This window comes from Lissotriton helveticus, chromosome 7, assembly GCF_964261635.1.
Source record: "Lissotriton helveticus chromosome 7, aLisHel1.1, whole genome shotgun sequence".
Taxonomy (NCBI): Eukaryota; Metazoa; Chordata; class Amphibia; order Caudata; family Salamandridae; genus Lissotriton; species Lissotriton helveticus.
Window position 1 is genome coordinate 1,281,472,297 of NC_136068.1, and position 17,899 is coordinate 1,281,490,195.

A 17,899-nucleotide genomic window follows, 5' to 3' on the forward strand; every position below is an offset into this window, starting at 1 on the left:
TCAGCCTTCCTTGGCCGAGGAGGCGCCCGGACGGCGCAAGATGGCGGCCCGATGCGCTGAGCAGAGCGCGATCCTCCTGGCCCTTTGATGACCTCCTGGCGACTTACCCCCTCCACCAGGTGGGTCGTGGAGGGGAGCTTGGCCCCGGTGGGCACTGCGGGGGCTCCGTGTAAAAACTGGAGAGGTAGCGACCTGCTCATCGCTGCTGGTCGAGGCGGAGGTGCCGGCCCCAGAGCGGGGAGCAACTCTAGGCCCCGGCTTTGAGGCCTACCTACAGTCGGGCGGAGTGACGGCGGCGAGGCGCCGCGGTGGCGGGGGTGAGTGGCGGCACGGACCGCACTGCCCCCGCAGCCCACTTATCGCGCGACGGAGCCTGCATGGACCGGGACCTCCTGATGACCTTTGGGAGTGCTCCGTCAGGATTTGAACAGCGCTTGGGGTGACGACGCCTCGGCAGTGCCTGGGACATATTGCGACACTGGGAGACTACTGGGCCCCGCTGGACGACGGCCGGGACCCTTGTGTCGCCCTCTCCCTCCCCGCCTTGCTCAGGGCGGTCCCGGCTGGACTGCTTGGCTGCGGCCTGTTTGACCCCCTTCCCCCCCCCCCTCCTCAGTGGACTGTGCAGTGCTGGAGGCTGCGTCCTGCAACTTAAGGATCCGAGGGTGAGAGGTGTGCCTGCCGGCGATCTGTCAGAAGTGAGACGCGACGCATATCAATTGTTTCGGTACTGGATGCCGGTGGCAGCGCGCTGACGCATCTTCCTCGAAGCGTCTAGTCGGCTGGCCTGTCCCTGGGGGGTGGCAATGGCGACAGGAAACAGGAGCTCCAAGAATAACACCCAGGCAAGGCTGTCCAAGTATGCGTGGCAGCAGGGTGGAGACAAAGTCGACTCAACCAGAACGGACAAAGACGGAGCGAAGGGGTCATCTCCACAGCCGAAGGAGCCCACGCTCCATGATGTTCTGGCAGCCATCGGGGAAATGCGCACATCTATGGACTCTGTAACGACAGAGATTTCGTTACTCTGTGCTGATTTCAAGCAGACAAATTAAAAAGTGCGTGAACTCAAGGTGGTGATGGCGGCACTCCAGGAGGATACTTCCGAGCTCCAACGCCGAATGTCGGACATGGAAAAACGACAGGCTCGTATGGCACAGCAGCTCGATGACTATGAAGGGAGGGCCCGTCGCAATAATGTTCGGATTCTTGGGGTTCCGGAAAAAACGGAGGGACCGGCATCTGACCTTTATGTGGAGGAGTTAATCACGAAGCATTTGAAGCCCAAGTCGCTATCTGCATATTTCTCCATAGAACGGGCCCATAGAGTGCCGGGCGAGAGGCCTAAAGTCGAGGCCCCTCCCAGACCTATTATTGCCAGAGTCTTTAACTTTCAGGACCGTGACAATATTCTACAAACTGCCAGAGCGGGCCCCCCGCTAAAGATTGACAACTACGAGGTTTCCTTCTTCCCGGATTTCACGACTCAGGTCCAGGCGCAGCGACGCAGCTTCCAGGCGGTGAAACAAGAACGGCGGGGCAGAGACATCAAGTACGCGATGCTTTTTCCAGCGAAATTAAGAGTCGAAAGGGACGGTAAATCCTGGTTTTTCGACTCGCCGGAGGCAACCTGGGACTGGCTGGATGGATGGACTAAAGTCGGAGGCAAACCAGGTAGACGCCCGGCGCGCCAGAGCGGGGACCTGGAGATAAACCGGAATCAACAGCATTGGGAGAGGATCTGGGGGCAAGCGGCATCTCGGAACAGGAGTGAGAGGCACAAGAGACCTATAGGAGGACTGCCTTGATGGCCACTTGCAAGTATTGGGGGGGTCGGGCTGTTTACGGGGGGTGCCACTGGGAGTAGGTGTTTGACTTTAGTGATTCCGGGTGTATAATGTGGTGAACTGTATTTACTTAGACATGTTATGGCGATTCTGCGTAGGCAAATAGTCTTGATTGCGGGCTGCACTGTTATGACCTTTCATTAGATAATTAGGCCGTGGGACGGGGTCTTGGCTGATGTGATAATAAATGACAGTGCCCCGATTGTGGCTCCGGTACCCCCCTGACCCTGCTCACCTGGAATGTGCGCGGTTTGGGGGACAAAATCAAGAGGGGGCTGGTGTTGCAGTATGTGCGTAGGGCAGCCCCAACATTGGTACTACTTCAAGAAACGCATCTGGTGGGGTTGACATGTAAGGCTTTGGATCGATGGGGTTACACAATGGTGATACATTCTGAGTTCTCCTCCGGTTCTAGGGGGGTGGGAATCCTGATGCGTAAGAGTTCTTCCGTGATAGTGCAACAGGTGTGGAAGGATGCAGGCGGGCAATTTGCAGCAATCTCCTGCCTATGGGAGGGGAAAAGATTTAACGTGGTTTCGGTATACATTCCCCCTGCCTTGCACTCGATAGCTCTCTCCGCCCTCAGTGCACTTCTGCTCGCGCTCCCGGAGGGCGAGCTCATATTGGGCGGAGACTTTAATGCGATTCTTGATGTAGGTCTTGACCGCCACCCCAATACGATGACCGGGATGAACAAGGCGAGGCTGAAAGGCTATGTAGAAGCTATGGGTCTTACGGAGCAGTGGAGGTTCAGGCACCCCGGGGAGCGTGGTTACACCTTTTATTCTGGGGTACACAATAGTCTTTCTCGTATTGACCATTTCTTTGTTTCTACTGACAGTTTGTCACACATACTGGATGTAAAGATAGGCCCAAGGGGTATATCAGATCATTCCCCGCTTCTCATGGTATGCACCTCGCATGTAAAAATCCGGAGGCGTATTTTCCCGATCTCACCGCACTATTTGCAGATTTCCAAAATTAGACGGGACCTAGTTACGACTACAACAAGTTACTTCCAAGAGAATGTCAATTCCGTGATATCCCCTGGGGTCCTGTGGGAAGCATATAAAACGGTGCTAAGAGGCCAAGCGATAGCCTCTATAACAGGCCACAGGCGGACTGTACAGGAGGACCTGGTAACACTGGAGCGAGGCCTAGACTTTTTGCAGGCCCGACACGATCAAGATCCTACTGAGGCGGCATAGCGTCGACTACGCCTCAAACAGGCGGAATTCACGGAGTATCAGCAGGTGCAGATCAGACAACGGCTTCTGCGCACTCAGCATATTGTTTACGAAGTAGGCGATAAGGCAGGGAGGCTTCTAGCATGGCTTGAAAAGAAAGACAAGGCTAGGAGGACGATAGACTAAGAAAATCAAATGGGGGGAGTGAAGAGGTGGTGCCAATGGGCACCGAGGTGGGCACGTCCTCCTCTTATCAGGGATTCTATTAATCAAAAGGGTCCACCTAACGTTGGGTGGGTGTATGTCCAGATGTCAGTGGAATACACCTTTGTTAAAATACCCCTCACACACCAAAAGGGCCCTTGGTGTCATGCTTCATCATCGGGGTCTTCCCGTCCCGCTGCGGGGCGGGGCAGTGCTGCGACAAGCGACTACGCTGGAGCACCTTTAGATGGGGGTGCTATGTGTTAGGAGTGAGTGTCAGTGGGGTCAGGAGTGATATAAAGAGTGGGTTTAAAAAATACCTGGCCTGGTGGTAAAAAAAAATTTATTAGACACTGGCTGGTATTGTTAAAAGAAAAGTGAAGCGGAGAGATAGAGCTAGTTAATGGGCTCTCTCTCCTGTGTGGGTCAACATGTTTCGAGGCGTGAAGCCTCTTCGTCAGGACCTAGGGGAAGATCCCCCTGTCACTCACTAGTGTTACTCCACAAAGGTAGTTAAAAGTGTATATACAAAAAAGTGAAAAAAATGTAGTCTATCTATGTGTGTAGCTATAATTTATAATTACACATTTCGTACTACTGTCACACTAATGATGTAGTATGCTTATCATAGGAGGAGTCAATGCCTCATGAGCCAGTTCAAGACAGAAGGGTAATGTGGGGTCCCAATCAGCCCCCTGCACGGTTGTGCTTCCTCCTTCGTCTGCGGCTTCCGTGGATATGATGATGGATATCCACGGAAGCCGCAGACGAAGGAGGAAGCACAACTGTGCAGGGGGCTGATTGGGACCCCACATTATATTATTGGGAATCGCAACTTAAGATCGTGAAACCCTGGCTTCACGCCCCGCAGACAGAGCCTGCGTTCAAGGCGGACAGATATGACCTGGGGGTTGGGGGAGTGATGACCGCGCTCTATGATCCCCGGGGTGTAGCAGCCCTGATAGGCCCTACGGCCCATACGGTGAAGCTCTGGCATATGGCATCAGTGCGTCTCAAATGTCAGAACACGATCACGCAGATGACACCACTTTGGGCGTCACGCCGCCTCGGCCGTCTTTGTAATAGTAAGGGATTTGAGGCCTGGGACCGCATAGGTAATTCGACGATTGGAGACATTTATAGATGGGGCAAAGTCCTTACTTTTGATCAACTAGCGGCACCGTTCACCTTGGTGGAGACGGAACGTTTCCGTTACCTGCAAAACACTCATGCCCTGCGGTCAGTACTCCCGGCAGAGGGAAAACTACCTCAATCTACTCCCCTGGAGGATAGACTGCTTACGGAACACATGCTTCATAAGGCGACCTCACTGGTTTACCGTAAGCTAATTAATAATATGCCTGACCCTATGGATAGACTTAAAACCGCCTGGGAGACAGACCTAGGTGATCTCGACGAATCAGACTGGCAAACCGCGCTCTCCTCACCTCAGGAGGTTGCTGTACCATCACGGCTCAGACTGATACCATTAAAAGTCCTATACAGAGTATATTACACTAGGGTCACACTACATAAGATAGGCAGAGCCACACACCAATATTGCCTTAGAGGCTGCGGAGAAGAGGGGACGTTTTATCATACTATCTGGGAGTGCCCTGTGATTTCTAGTTATTGGACCAAGGTACTGCGAACTATATCACAGGTGGTTCATGTTTCGTTGCTCCCTGAGCCGCGACGGTGTCTATTGAACGTTTGGGAGCCGAATGACCTCAGTAACCCCTTGCAGGCTTGGGCAACGTTAGGTATTATGTACGCTAAACGAAATGTGGCCAAGGCCTGGGGATCCCCTGTGTCTCCAGCGCTCAGAGACTGGAGCAAGGATTTAGACTCCTCAATGGTTGCGGAAAAGATGGTGTATTTACATAGGAAATGTCCGCGAAAGTGGGGGGCACTTTGGGGAAACTGGAATGCATATAGAGAAAATATTTGTGAACCACCCCAGTTAGAAAGTGATAATGATTCGGATGGTTAGAGTAGAAAGATGGGGGTATTTCGGATTGAGGGGTTGCTGCTGCTGAGATGTGCTGATCGGGATGTTTGTTTTCTCTTGCGAGCTTATAGTGTGTCCACCACGTGTCATCATATTACTTATGAACGATTGCTAAGTACAATGTAACCCTTGAAACTGTCCAATGTTGTGGGGAGGAGCTTCGCGCGCATCCGAGATGGCCGCGTGAGCACAGGGCTCCCGAGGACCCTCGCTGCCTCCCGCATTTATCCTGGATATTATCCTGATTTGATGGAAGGTCTTTGAAGACACAACCCGGCTGATGTACTAGCATGTTTTTGGGTCAGAATCGGACACAGGGTCCCCGAGTTTTGCCGTCCTGAACTTTGCGGCCTTCTCCATGGAACAGCCTGGACCTTGAGTTGTAGCAGTGCCCAGGTCGTAATTCAACAACAACGGCCTGAGGGGATCAGACCACAGCCTCACTTCACTTTCGGTTTCGTTTCTACTGTGCACTGTCTCCTATCTGCGGTGTGTCTGTGGATCGGACGAGCTCCGATGTCAGCTCATCGAGCTTCGAGCTAGCGACTCTTTGGCTGTGGACTCAAATTGGCTCAACTTCGCCTCCTGTATTCTTGTGTGTGAATTTTAAGGAGCCATTTGGACCAGATCCCAAGCCTCCCTCCGGGGTACCCGGCTCGCCATGACGGGCAAGCCTGAGAGTGAGAAACGGAGAGTCAAGACCACCACCCGTGGAGGTCCAACCCAGACGAATGTCATGGATCGCTACACACTTTCTGAAGGATCCCCTGGTGGCGCGCCTAAGACCCGGGAGGAGGCTGTTGACGATCCTGCTGTATTGGCGGAATTAACGTTACAGGACGTGATGGGCGCCATTGCTGGTATTCAGTCTTCTATTGGCCAGCAATATGAAGCCTTGGCTCTGAAGTTGGACACGGTGGCTATTGATGTTAACCTCATTCGAACTGATTTGGCCAAGACGAACGAGAGGGTGAAGTCATTGGACCTAAAGACATCCAGCCTTACCACGGATGTGTCCGACTTGCAAACAGAAGTGCGCAACCTTAGATCTGCTAATTACTTTTTCGCTCGTCGCTTGGAGGATTTTGAAGGTCGTGCACGGCGTAACAACGTGCGTATTATTGGGGTCCTGGAAGATTCTAGTTCACTCGCCACTGATCTTCGAGTGGAGGACCTCATTCTTAATCATCTGGCACCCAAAGGCCTGAGCAAATTCTTTGCCATCGAACGTGCACACAGAGTGCCAGGGGGACAGGCGAAGCCCGGTTTTCCTCTCCGTCCGATTATTGCACGGATCTTCAACTTTAGAGATCGCGACGCCATTTTGCAGGCGGCATGGACGAGCGGCCCTACGCAGTTTGAGAACGCTGCTGTGAACTTTTATCCGGACTTTTCTCAATCGGTCCAGAAACAACGAATGGGGTTTCAAGGGGTGAAACGGCGACTAAGAGACATGGAACTAAAATACGCTATGTTATTCCCGGCCCGGCTACGTGTTGAATATGACAATCGAACATTCTTCTTTGTCAGGCCTGAGGAAGCGAGTGATTGGTTGGACACTTTGCCGGCTCGCCGTGCTGGCCAGGAACATGCTGGTGGTGCTGAAGGGGGACTGTTGGACCAAGTATGATTATGGTGCCTGTGTCCGGAACACTATTCCACGTGACCAGCTGAGGCTCACTGCCTTCTATGATCATTCGTATCTTGGGGGGTAGCGGGGCTGGCGGGACCCTTTCCTCCTCTGGGGTTTTCTTTGTGTAGATTAGTTCTTTGTTTGTAAGTGTTAGGGCGACAGGCACACTGCAAATTGGGGTGGCTTTTGAGTCGATGCAGGGGTCAGGGTGGGGGGGAGTTGTGTTGGGAACCTTGGGGGGAGGGAGGGACATGTTTTGGGATTGTTTGTCTTTTCTTTTTCAAGGCAAAGTACTTTCATTATCTTTGACATTGGTGTGATGCTCGTTTTGCGATGGAAGTTCATTGTGGATCTGGATGGGGGTAGAGGGTTGAGGGTATTATGCTGGAATGTGAATGGGTTGGGTGATCGGATAAAGAGAGGGGTCGTTATGCAGCTGTTGCGGCGCCTTTCGCCTGATGTCGTTTTGCTACAAGAGACTCACTTAATAGGAAATACTTGTCACGCTCTTAATAGACGGGGTTATCGTCTTGCTGCTCATTCCGGATATACATCTAGTTCTAGAGGAGTGGGTATTTTGCTTAGGGTTTCCCTCCCCCTCGAGATTGATGATGTGATCCTTGATGCCAGGGGTCGATATGTTGCACTTGTTGGGCGGTGGGAGGGAAAACCAATTTCGTTGGTGTCGGTGTATGTCCCCCCGGGCTTACAATCCTCGACATTTACGGACCTGGGGCGGATGGTTCTGGGTCTCCCGGAGGGTGTTTTGATATTGGGTGGTGATTTTAACTCCGTCATTTCTGGCAGAATAGACCGATCTCCGCCCGAGATCTTCCTGCTGCGCAAGCCTGGTTAGGTGACTTCCTGGAAACATTGGGACTTATAGATTGTTGGAGACTAATGCATCCAGAGCAAACTCAGTTTACTTTCCATTCGGGAGCTCATGGTAGTCTTTCTAGATTGGATTATATCCTGATACCGGCTGCCCTGTCCCCCTCGATTTGAGAGATTAGACACTTGGCCCGGGGTATATCAGACCATTCCCCTATTTGGTTTCATTTTAATCTTGGCATCGGCGCCGAAGTGAGGGTAGCCCCGATTAACCCCTGGTATCTTCTTAACCCTAAGACTCGCACTGAATTGATTAAATCATTTGATCTATACTTTACTGAGAATGCTGGTTCTGTATCCTCGCGTGTTTCGTTATGGGAAGCTTTTAAGACTGTGATCAGGGGACAGGCATTGTCTTTGGTGGGGTGTGCTAAGAAACGTAAGAATGAGGCAATTGTTCAGCTCGAGACTGAAATCACAGACCTGGAGACTACATTGGAGCGAGGGGCATCTCGAGAAGCATTACATATCCTCCGCCTTAAACAATTAGAATATAAAACTTTGGTTACTGATGCGGCAAAGACGATGAGTAGAGAACAGCAGGGACGGCTATATGATGTGGGTGATGAAGCAGGAAAATTGATTGCCTGGCGGGACAGAAGGGAGAGAGCGAGTCGAGTGGTTCCGGTGATTGAGACATGTGGGGGTGTGCGTGTGACGGACCCTGTTGAAATTGTTGAATGCTTTGCTGATTATTTTCGAGAGGTCTATACCTCGGTGTCCGACAGGCCCGAGGAGGATTTGCAGTTGTTGCTTCGAGATATAGCACTTCCATGTTTGTCGGAATCGGATCGTGACTGTTTGGACGCCACGCCCTCAGTGGATGAGGTGGCTCTCGCGCTGCGCTCCATTCGTTCCGGCAAGGCTCTGGGTCCCAATGGCCTTCCTGTTGAACTGTATAAATTACGCCCTGATACTCTCGCTCCCTATCTCTGCGATATGTTTTTGGCTGCGCGAAACAGTGGCTCCCTTCCCACAGATCAGCGTCTTGCGACTATTGTGGTGATCCATAAGGAGGGTAAACCACGGGATCGCTGCTCGTCTTATAGACCTATTTCGCTCTTAAATGCGGAGCCAAAGATCCTCGCCAAACTGCTTGCTAATCGTTTGATTGCGGTTATTGGCGACCTGATTCATCCGGATCAATCGGGTTTTATCCCGCACCGTAACACGGCATTAAATCTGCGACGTTTGCATGGTGTTCTCGCGAGGGCCCCGACGCTGCGTGAACCGGCCATCTTGGCGTCCTTGGACGCCACGATGGCCTTTGATACAATCGAATGGTCTTATCTTTGGGCGGTACTCGCCAAATTTGGATTCGCCGCTGGTTTTATTGGTTGGGTTAAACTCCTGTAAGAAACGCCACTGGCGCAGGTGGTGGTTATTGGCCGTGTATCCGTGCCTTTTACTCTTGGGAGGGGCACGCGGCAGGGTTGTCCGTTGTCCCCGCTCCTCTTTGCTTTGGCGTTGGAGCCACTCGCTGCTTGGCTACGGTGGGAGCCTTCGATGAAGGGTATTCGCTGGACGCCGGAATTCGAAGATCGCATTTCCTTATATGCGGATGATATTTTATTATACCTTACATCTCCCCAAAAATCGCTCAACGTATTGTTTGACGTACTTAACTCCTTCGGGAAGAACTCGGGCCTTATCATTAATTGGTCGAAATCCTACATTTATGTACTTGCGGGTGATGTCCCTCGTTTGCCGCGGGGCTGTCCCATCCAGTTGTCGCCGTCTGGCTTTAAGTACTTGGGTGTGTTTATCTCGTTGGATCCGGCAGTTCGCTATGAACGTAATTTACTCCCCCCACTCCATAGATTGCGCTCAGATGTAGCGCGTTGGCGTAAATTACCGTTATCTCCCCTAGGGCGCGCCGCCCTTTTTAAAATGATGTCCTTACCGCGGTTCCTATAAGCACTTCAGAATAGTTTTGATGTCATCCCGTCGAAATATTTTCGGGAAGTAGAATCGTTGCAGCGGCAATTAATATGGGACGGACGTTCACGCATCGCTCTTCCAAAATTGACACTTCCCTGGTATGATGGCGGTATAGCGCTCCCGGATATTCGTAGGTATTATTGGGCCTCCCACCTTGCAGCCATCAACCACGGGATGTATGGCCCGGCATTGAATCCAGCATTTGAAATGGATAAGTGGCTGCTACCGGGTGGTGATTACTACAGGGCGCTCTATTCGGGACCCTCCCGTACACAACTCTCGGGACCTACCGCCATAGCCGTGCGGGTATGACATAGCGCAACGGCAGCTATGGGCTGGAGTGATAAATTAACTGGTGCGACTCCGCTCTATGCCTCTGCGAAGTTGGGTGGCCTATGGAAGACGAAGGGATTTGATAAATGGGATACGATTGGTATTAGTAAAGTGTGTGATCTCTGGGTTAAAGGAGGGGTGAAGACCTTCTCGGATCTGCAAATAGAGTATAAGCTGAGTGACAGGGAAAAATTTAGTTATGTCCAGGTGCGCCATGCTCTGAACTCGGTGTTGCCAGTGGGTAGGGATATTCCGGATTGCTCCCCCTTCGAAGATCGTATACTAGACGGTTATGTGCCTGACAGTACTATCTCGCTGTTCTATAAGAAAATGATTAATGACCAATCGAGTCTGCTAGATCGCCTTCGTGAAGCCTGGATTGCTGATGGTATAGAACTGGATGACGAGGACTGGCAGTCCGCGATCTCCTCTTCCAGGGAGGTGGCGATTTCGGCCCGCCTCCGTCTGGTCCAACTCAAGATCCTCCACAGAATCTATGTCACCGGCCCCCGTCTGATCCATATGGGCTATTCCACGGACGGCATGTGTAGGCGTGGGTGTGGACTCCTGGGCACCTATCTCCATATCATATGGGAATGCCCTGAGGTGGTGCGATTTTGGAAACGTATACATGAAGTGATGGATGAAGTAACGGGTGTTGTGATGATGCCGGAAGCCCGACAATGTTTATTGAATGTGTGGGGTCCGAATGATTATGACGTGTCGCAGCTTCGGTGGGTGACTCTGGCCAATATGGTTGCGAAGAGGCATATTGCACAGTTGTGGGGGTCCCCGAGGCCGCCTACAGTGACTGCTTGGAAGGAGAGTCTGGACTGGTGCATGTTCAGAGAGAAGACAGTGTATATGGCAAGAGCAGGCCCAAAAAATGGGGGAAGATTTGGAACCCGTGAAACTCATACCGTGGAGATATCTGTACGCCCCCGCTCACTGCACTTCCTAGTCCTCCCCGGTCGCCCTGACCTACATTCCTTCTAGCTGTGGAGTGTTGTGCTGTTCATATGCAATTCTACCCTTGGCGCCCTCTCCTCATCTGTATTCAAAGAATCTTTTCTCCTGTGATTATGTATCTCCCGTCCTCCCTGAGCGCCAACCTAATGGCTGTATTATTACTGCATTGCCTTGATTGTATGTTTGATGTCTTGTTTCCTTTTGTTTTATAAAATAAAAAGTAAAAAAAAAAAAAAGAAACTGTCCAATGTTCACTTTAATTATCAATAAAAAGTTGTTTAAAAAAAAAAAAAAAAAAAGATGGAAGTCATGACCCTCTGGAAAAGCGCTGCGGCCGAGGCTAAATCAGTTCAACTTGAACATCATTTCTTACCGACACTGGTAAGTGTCTTACCTTGTGAATGCATGGGATGACCGAGTCTTTTAGTTCAATTTTATGTTCAAAACTGTTAAGGAGACCTACTTTACCAGAGAACACTTCTGGAAAATCTTTGTGGATAGTATTTTTACATGACTCATCAACTGACAAAACAGGATCAGCGCTATTTGGGTTGAGGATAATTCCAAGATCGGCTTGATCACTCCAGCCAAGAACCGATGGTCCCTTCTTAGCTACAAAAAGTTTACAACATGCTTTCCTGTTTTTGAATTCGAATTCTAACTCACGTGTTCCTAAAACTTCAATGTTGTTGCCGGTGTAACTTCTAGCAATGATATTAGATTTTTCTAGGGATGTACCAATTTTGTCAGTGAGCAGTTGTTTCCGTACATTCTCATTGATAATCGTGAAAGGAGAACCAGAATCAGCCATTAAGTTCACAATTACCCCACCCAATTTCACATCACACATGTTTTTTTTTTTTTTGTGGGTGTGAGTTCCAATACGTCATATCAAATGGAGAATACATAGTTGATGCTGTCAGAATCTGAGTACTCAGAATTTTCCTCAGAAGAGTCACTCTCTTCTTGAATGTGTTTGACATGTTTGCTTTGTTTGAAAGATCTTCTATTACAAGCTTTAGCAATGTGACCCGTCAAACCACATGACATGCACTTCTGATGTCTGGCTGGACATTTTGTGGAATGAGCTAAATGGTTGGGAGAACCACATCGAAAACACTTGAGTTCAGGGAGATAATTGTATTTCATACTGTGACTCTTCCCAGTTCTGTGTTTGGATTTGTATTGTTCACCTTTCTTGTGATAATCATGCGCAACTTCCTTATTGTCGACTCTTTGTCTCAGTTTGTTAGCATTGGATGAATTTATTGCTTTAACTACAACTGGCTCGTCTAAAACTGCTTTGGCACATCTGCCAGTAAGTTCTGCCTTTTTAACCAGAGCAACAACTTCCTTTAAAGAAGATTCTCCATTCACCCAGAGTTTGTCTTGGATATTTGGGTTGCTGGCATGCATGATAATTTGATCACGAACAAATTCCTCCTGTAATTGACCAAATCTGCAGGTTAACGCCAAATTGATCAAGGCCGCAACATAATCATCAATGCTCTCATCTTTACCTTGTTTTCTCCTAGAAAATTTGTAACGGTCAACAGCAACGCATACTATAGTTGAAAAATGAGCATCAAGATCATCTAAGGCATGTTGATAAACATTGTTGCCTTCTCTCACTTTTTTTTCTATGTTGTTGTAAGTTTTGACACCACCAGGACCTAAACAGTACAAAAGCACTTTCTTTTTCTTTTCAGCTGTGAAGTCCTCATCCGCAACAGTTTCAATATAATTTGTAAAATACTCTTTCCACTCCTTCCATGGCATACATGGAGCACCTTTGAGGGGTAGAAACGCTTGAGGCTGCGCAAGATTCAAAGAACTTGGAGCACACATGGCGAATTTAAGATAAATAATTAGTATTATTATTATTTGGAATTTTATATCGGCGCAGTTACCCTCGGGCATCCCAGTGCTTGTTCATAAATCAGGAGGGTAGGACTAGAAAAAAAAAGCAGCATTAAGCGGGGAACAGGTGGGTCTTAAGTAGCCTCCGGAACCGAATAGTACATAGTAAATAATAGTAAATAAGAAAATGAAACAACTTCCTGCTTTGCATGCAAAGGTGAAGATCAGCGTTGCAGTTGCTGTAAAACTAACATTGCTTTCCTTCTTCATTTACCATTTCAACACTCATTCATACAGTGGCCAACAATATGGAAATAATGTCTGGCTTGCCCTGGCTTTAAACTTCCTTCACAAGTAAGAGTACTTTCAATTGCAGAAGGCAACGACTTTCACCACACTTAAGTTATGAAGACATTGACAGTAAAAGCACCCACGAAATTTTCTATTTGAATTGTTTATCAATGTTTATAATTCGCAGAAGAAAACGTTTTATGTAGACAATGTTTTGTAATTATTCATATAGGTGTGCACATCACCGTGAATGTGCAAGAGTCGGAATCGAACTCACCAAAATCCCGAACCAGATAACACTAAGATGGCGCCTGACGCTGCGTTTCAGTGACGTAGTGCCATCCTGGGCATGCGCAGACGAAGCAAACAGAGAGGCGTCAGTAGGAGCGAAAATGCGCTGACAGGATATTGACGAAGTAAACACACGACTCAGCCAAAAGCCCCAGGGAGATGACTTGATGCGTAGGAAACACTGTACCTTTGACCCGGGGAGCCGGCAGCCGAGGAACACTCTGTGGCAAGGCTGAGTTCCTGAATTGAATGCGCAGTAGAATTAAAGGATACGTTGGATGAGAACACGTCCGTGGGCAGGAGTCAGACACGAGCCGACGCTCTTGATCAGCAGAGAATCACAACGCTTTGAAGGCTGAAACGAAACCAGGTGGGAAGCCAGTTCTTCCGTAACTCAGGTACAACGCTTTTCTTGTAGATGACCTTCAATCAATCAGGTACAACGCTTTCCTTGAAGATGACCTTAAATCAAGCTGGAATTCATAGGATCCGCGGTGAGGGGCTGTGGATCCCATCCTCGTCGCCACTTGTAGAAAGTATAATGAAGAGACTGAAGGAGGTTATTAAGTATAGGTTTCTTAACACAGCCCCACACCTGGTGAGGTGCGTAGGTAAGGGAAAGAAAATCAGCAATGACAGTTGGGGCAGTTGGGGCAGTTGGAGAGGAGCAAGAGGAAGGGTAGAATGTTGGGGAACCAATGGGAAGGGTGAGGGAACAATGGATGCTCTCGCGCAGGAGAGATGGGTTGTCACCATCACGCGCAAGGGGCACGAGGAAATGCAGAACTGGAATACAACAGTCCCTTTTTAGTTAATTAGATAGCGAACACGTGGCCCATCTTTGTCGATTGGGTCAATTTTGAACTTGTAAAGACACACTAAGTGCTTTGCAAAGTAAGCAAGGCTATATAGATTTGAGCTTGCTGCAGTTAGTTTTATTTGTATATCAAAGGAATCAACAATAAAAGCTGGCCCAGCAGACCACAAAACAGCCACTCCTCAAACAGCTTACAAACTGGCACACACACTGACCTATCAAACGGCCCTTCGGGCACTGACTGATTGCCATATAGGACAGTCCAAGCCCTGTAGATGGCCCACATTCTTCAAACCAACTTGTCGTCACTATGACAGGTTCTACCTCTCCCCTCAGGTAGCTATGTGAATAAATACTTAATGCACCTTTAATGGGAACCTTCCCAAGTCCCTATTGCTTATCCAATAAAAACATTATTAGAGCTTTTGTATTCTTCATATGGCCACATGCTCAGATCGAGTATGCATATGAATAGCTTGCTCAGGGCCAGATGTACGTACAATTTGCAACCATTATATCTGTGACCCGTGTGGTAATTTGTAAACCAAACTATGTACTAATAGGTTGGTTCACAAATTACAGATTCATAGTGAGTCACAATTCGATCTAACATACAGCGATGGTGGCCTGCTGGGGTCAGCAGACCACCACGTCTATGATTGCTTTTTAATAAAGCAATCTTTTTTAAAAATATTTTTATGTAGCTCATTTCCCAGGCACTGTGTTTAAAAAGAAAAGTTTCTTAGGGGTTTTTTTTAGGTTAAAAAGACGCAGTAGAACTGTAAACCACTACCGCCTCTTAAACAATTTTTTTTTTACATTCACAAAGAGAAAGAGGTCCTAAAGATCCCCTTCCTATTTACAAATCGGTTACCACCACGTTTGTAGTCAGTAAAGTATTAATGTTTTGCAAACGGAATTCGGGTGCAAAACATTAACACGTAGTATTCCAATTCTGTATTTCAAACATTCCTATATTCTACTCCTACTTGATGTTGATTTTGCATCTATGTCCTTCCACCCATCCTATTGTAAAGCGCTCTGATATCCCTCGGGATCTTGCTCGCACTATATAAACTTTATAAATAAATAAATAAAAATAAAGGGATGCCCTAAACACGCACCTTATAAATACCGAATCTGTATTTGGTTGCAAACTTAAATTGTGATTCAGTAATGTGTTACCGAATCGCAGTTTGGGTTTCATACATACCAAATAGGACGCTTCTACAAACCGACCCGTTTGCAAATTCAAAAAACTTAGCACATCTGGCCCAAAATTCTTTGTGCCCCTCGATAGACACTCAACCAGGTCCCTTGTGTCCCTAAAACTAGAGCATTATTGAAGGAAAAATGTAACTTTTGATCCAACTTTGGGCAAATGAACAGCTTAATAAGCACATCCTGCATGCGTCCCATTGCATCTAGGTTTCAAATGCTGCATACACTGCAGGGTCTCACCTCCTTCACCATGGTTTTGATCAGCTTGTTTGCCTCCAGTAGGTCATCAGGGTTCTTGCTTTTCAACAGCATAGCTAAAAGCTGCAAAATCGAAACATAATAGAAAGTACATTAGAAGAAGTTGCACAAGAGAGATCCATAGTCACACATCTGGTGCAGAGTGTACCAAAAGAAAATTTATTTAACCATAAAAGTAAATGTTATTTATCTCCATAAAATGTTATTTCTATGTTAGTGTCTCTCTACCTCTCCATTTTCCACAACATTTTTAAGGAATAAATTCCACGCTGAGTCAATATTGCATCCTCTGAAGAGAGGTTTTATTGCTTGTATTTCAGACTGCAGAAAATAGGCGCTCTGTGGACTACTGCAATAGGAGGTACTCCCAGAACCAGATACAAACCTCCCCCTTCACCAAGATCTGTAGGTCTAAGAACATATAAAAACCTAGAAGCGAACTCTTCACCTTACACATAGAACTGGCACAATTTTTTAGACACATCAAATTGCAGTGTTTCTTTTACAATCAGGATAGCCTTGTAGAAGGAGAACGAAACAGTGGTTTATGGAGAAAATCTTAAAAGATACAAAATAGTGGTCTGACCAGGGCACTGGAACAGGAGAGGCGACTGTTAAATCAGGGACATTGGAGATTACCACATGTGTGTAGCTGTTTCTACTAGTTGAGCCAATTGTAAGCTCTCTAGATCTGATAATAATCTCATTGTGCTCGAATTGCTTTAATCCTCCATATGAAGATTCAGGTCTCCAAGTATTATAATATGAGTTTTTTTAAGAAGCAAATTAGCCATTGCATTGGATGCTTCTTCTAAAAAGACCCCAAGGGAGCCTGGTAGTCAATAGATTAGTAGGCCTGAGAGCGTAAAGGTTGGGGACAAATGAATTGCAAATTGTGAACATTCACAGTCCTCCAAAATAAATTGTTCTGTGATACACTTGTATTCCACCTTCACAATAATAGCTAATCCTCCTCCTGTTTTGCCCACTCTATCTAATCTATGCAGTCCATAGCCTGGTGGCACCGCCATAACTATGTCAGTGGAGGAGTATTCTTTGAATAAGTTCATATATGACACTGAGTGGCTCCGCCTACTATCTGATGAGGAAAGTTAGGATATCCTTCATACCGACCCCACACTAAGATTTACCAACAAAATAAAATGTTGGTAATTCAGAACTGGATTACCAAACACGAGGAGGAATTCCTCACTGCGGGTAAACCACAGATCTCGAGATTCTACCCCTTACCGAAAAGTTATAAAAACAGAATGTCCCCTCTCGGGAGAGCAATAGTTTCAGGGATCGGATCACTCTTGGAACCTGTGTCACAATTATGTGACTGGTTCCTAAGACCAATAGTGAAAACACCTATTTCATATTTACGAGATACCAAGGATGTCCTGTTGTCTACTTCGCGATATTGAATCAATACCCCTGATGACAGGATTATAACATTGGACATTGAAGCACTATACCCCAAGACAAACCTTGAAGTGAACCCATTCTTCAGGAGATCGAATAAGACTTCATGACCCCAAGACACTTCATCATGGAATGTGCAGAAGTGGCACTAACGGATTTTTTTATTTTAATTTGAGGGATTGATATACCATCAAGTGCAGGGAACTTTCATGGGTAGTACCTTCGCCCCTAGTATGACCTGCCTGTATGCACAACAGTTTGAGGCAGACCATATATTGACCCTGGAAAACCCATACAAAGATCACATAAAACTGTGGCGCAGATACATTGATAATGTATTAATAATATGGCATGGCAATAAACAACTTGCTAGTGAATTCATAGAGTGGGTTAACACCAGGGACAGACATCTGAGATTTACGCACATTGTGTGCAAGGAGGAAGCAGTGTTTTTGGACCTAGTTAGTGATCACCATGGATCAGGGAGGCATCAGTACTACAGTCCACAATAAAATCACAGAAAAGAATAGCCTACTCCTGTATGAAAGTTTCCACCACAGATCATTATACCAGAACTTACCTGCAGGCCAATTTTTACGAGTCTGACGAAATTGCTACACACTGGAGACATTTGAGACAGAGACACAGGCTAATACTCTAGAAGAAAAGCTAGAGGCCCGCCACTATCCCATAAAAGTGGTGAAAAAAGAAAAACGCTAG

At 47.6% G+C, this 17,899-nt stretch overlaps 1 protein-coding gene across 2 annotated transcripts in view; it reads right to left on the reverse strand.

Annotated features, from left to right (window-relative positions):
- GGA3 (golgi associated, gamma adaptin ear containing, ARF binding protein 3) overlaps window positions 1-17,899 on the reverse strand; it is a 614,485-nt gene that overhangs the window by 313,035 nt on the left and 283,551 nt on the right. For both annotated transcript variants that reach the window (XM_078654509.1, XM_078654510.1), the window contains one exon: window positions 15,737-15,817. In XM_078654509.1, the coding sequence (XP_078510635.1) occupies window positions 15,737-15,817 (81 nt within the window). The remainder of the gene's footprint in view (window positions 1-15,736; window positions 15,818-17,899) is intronic.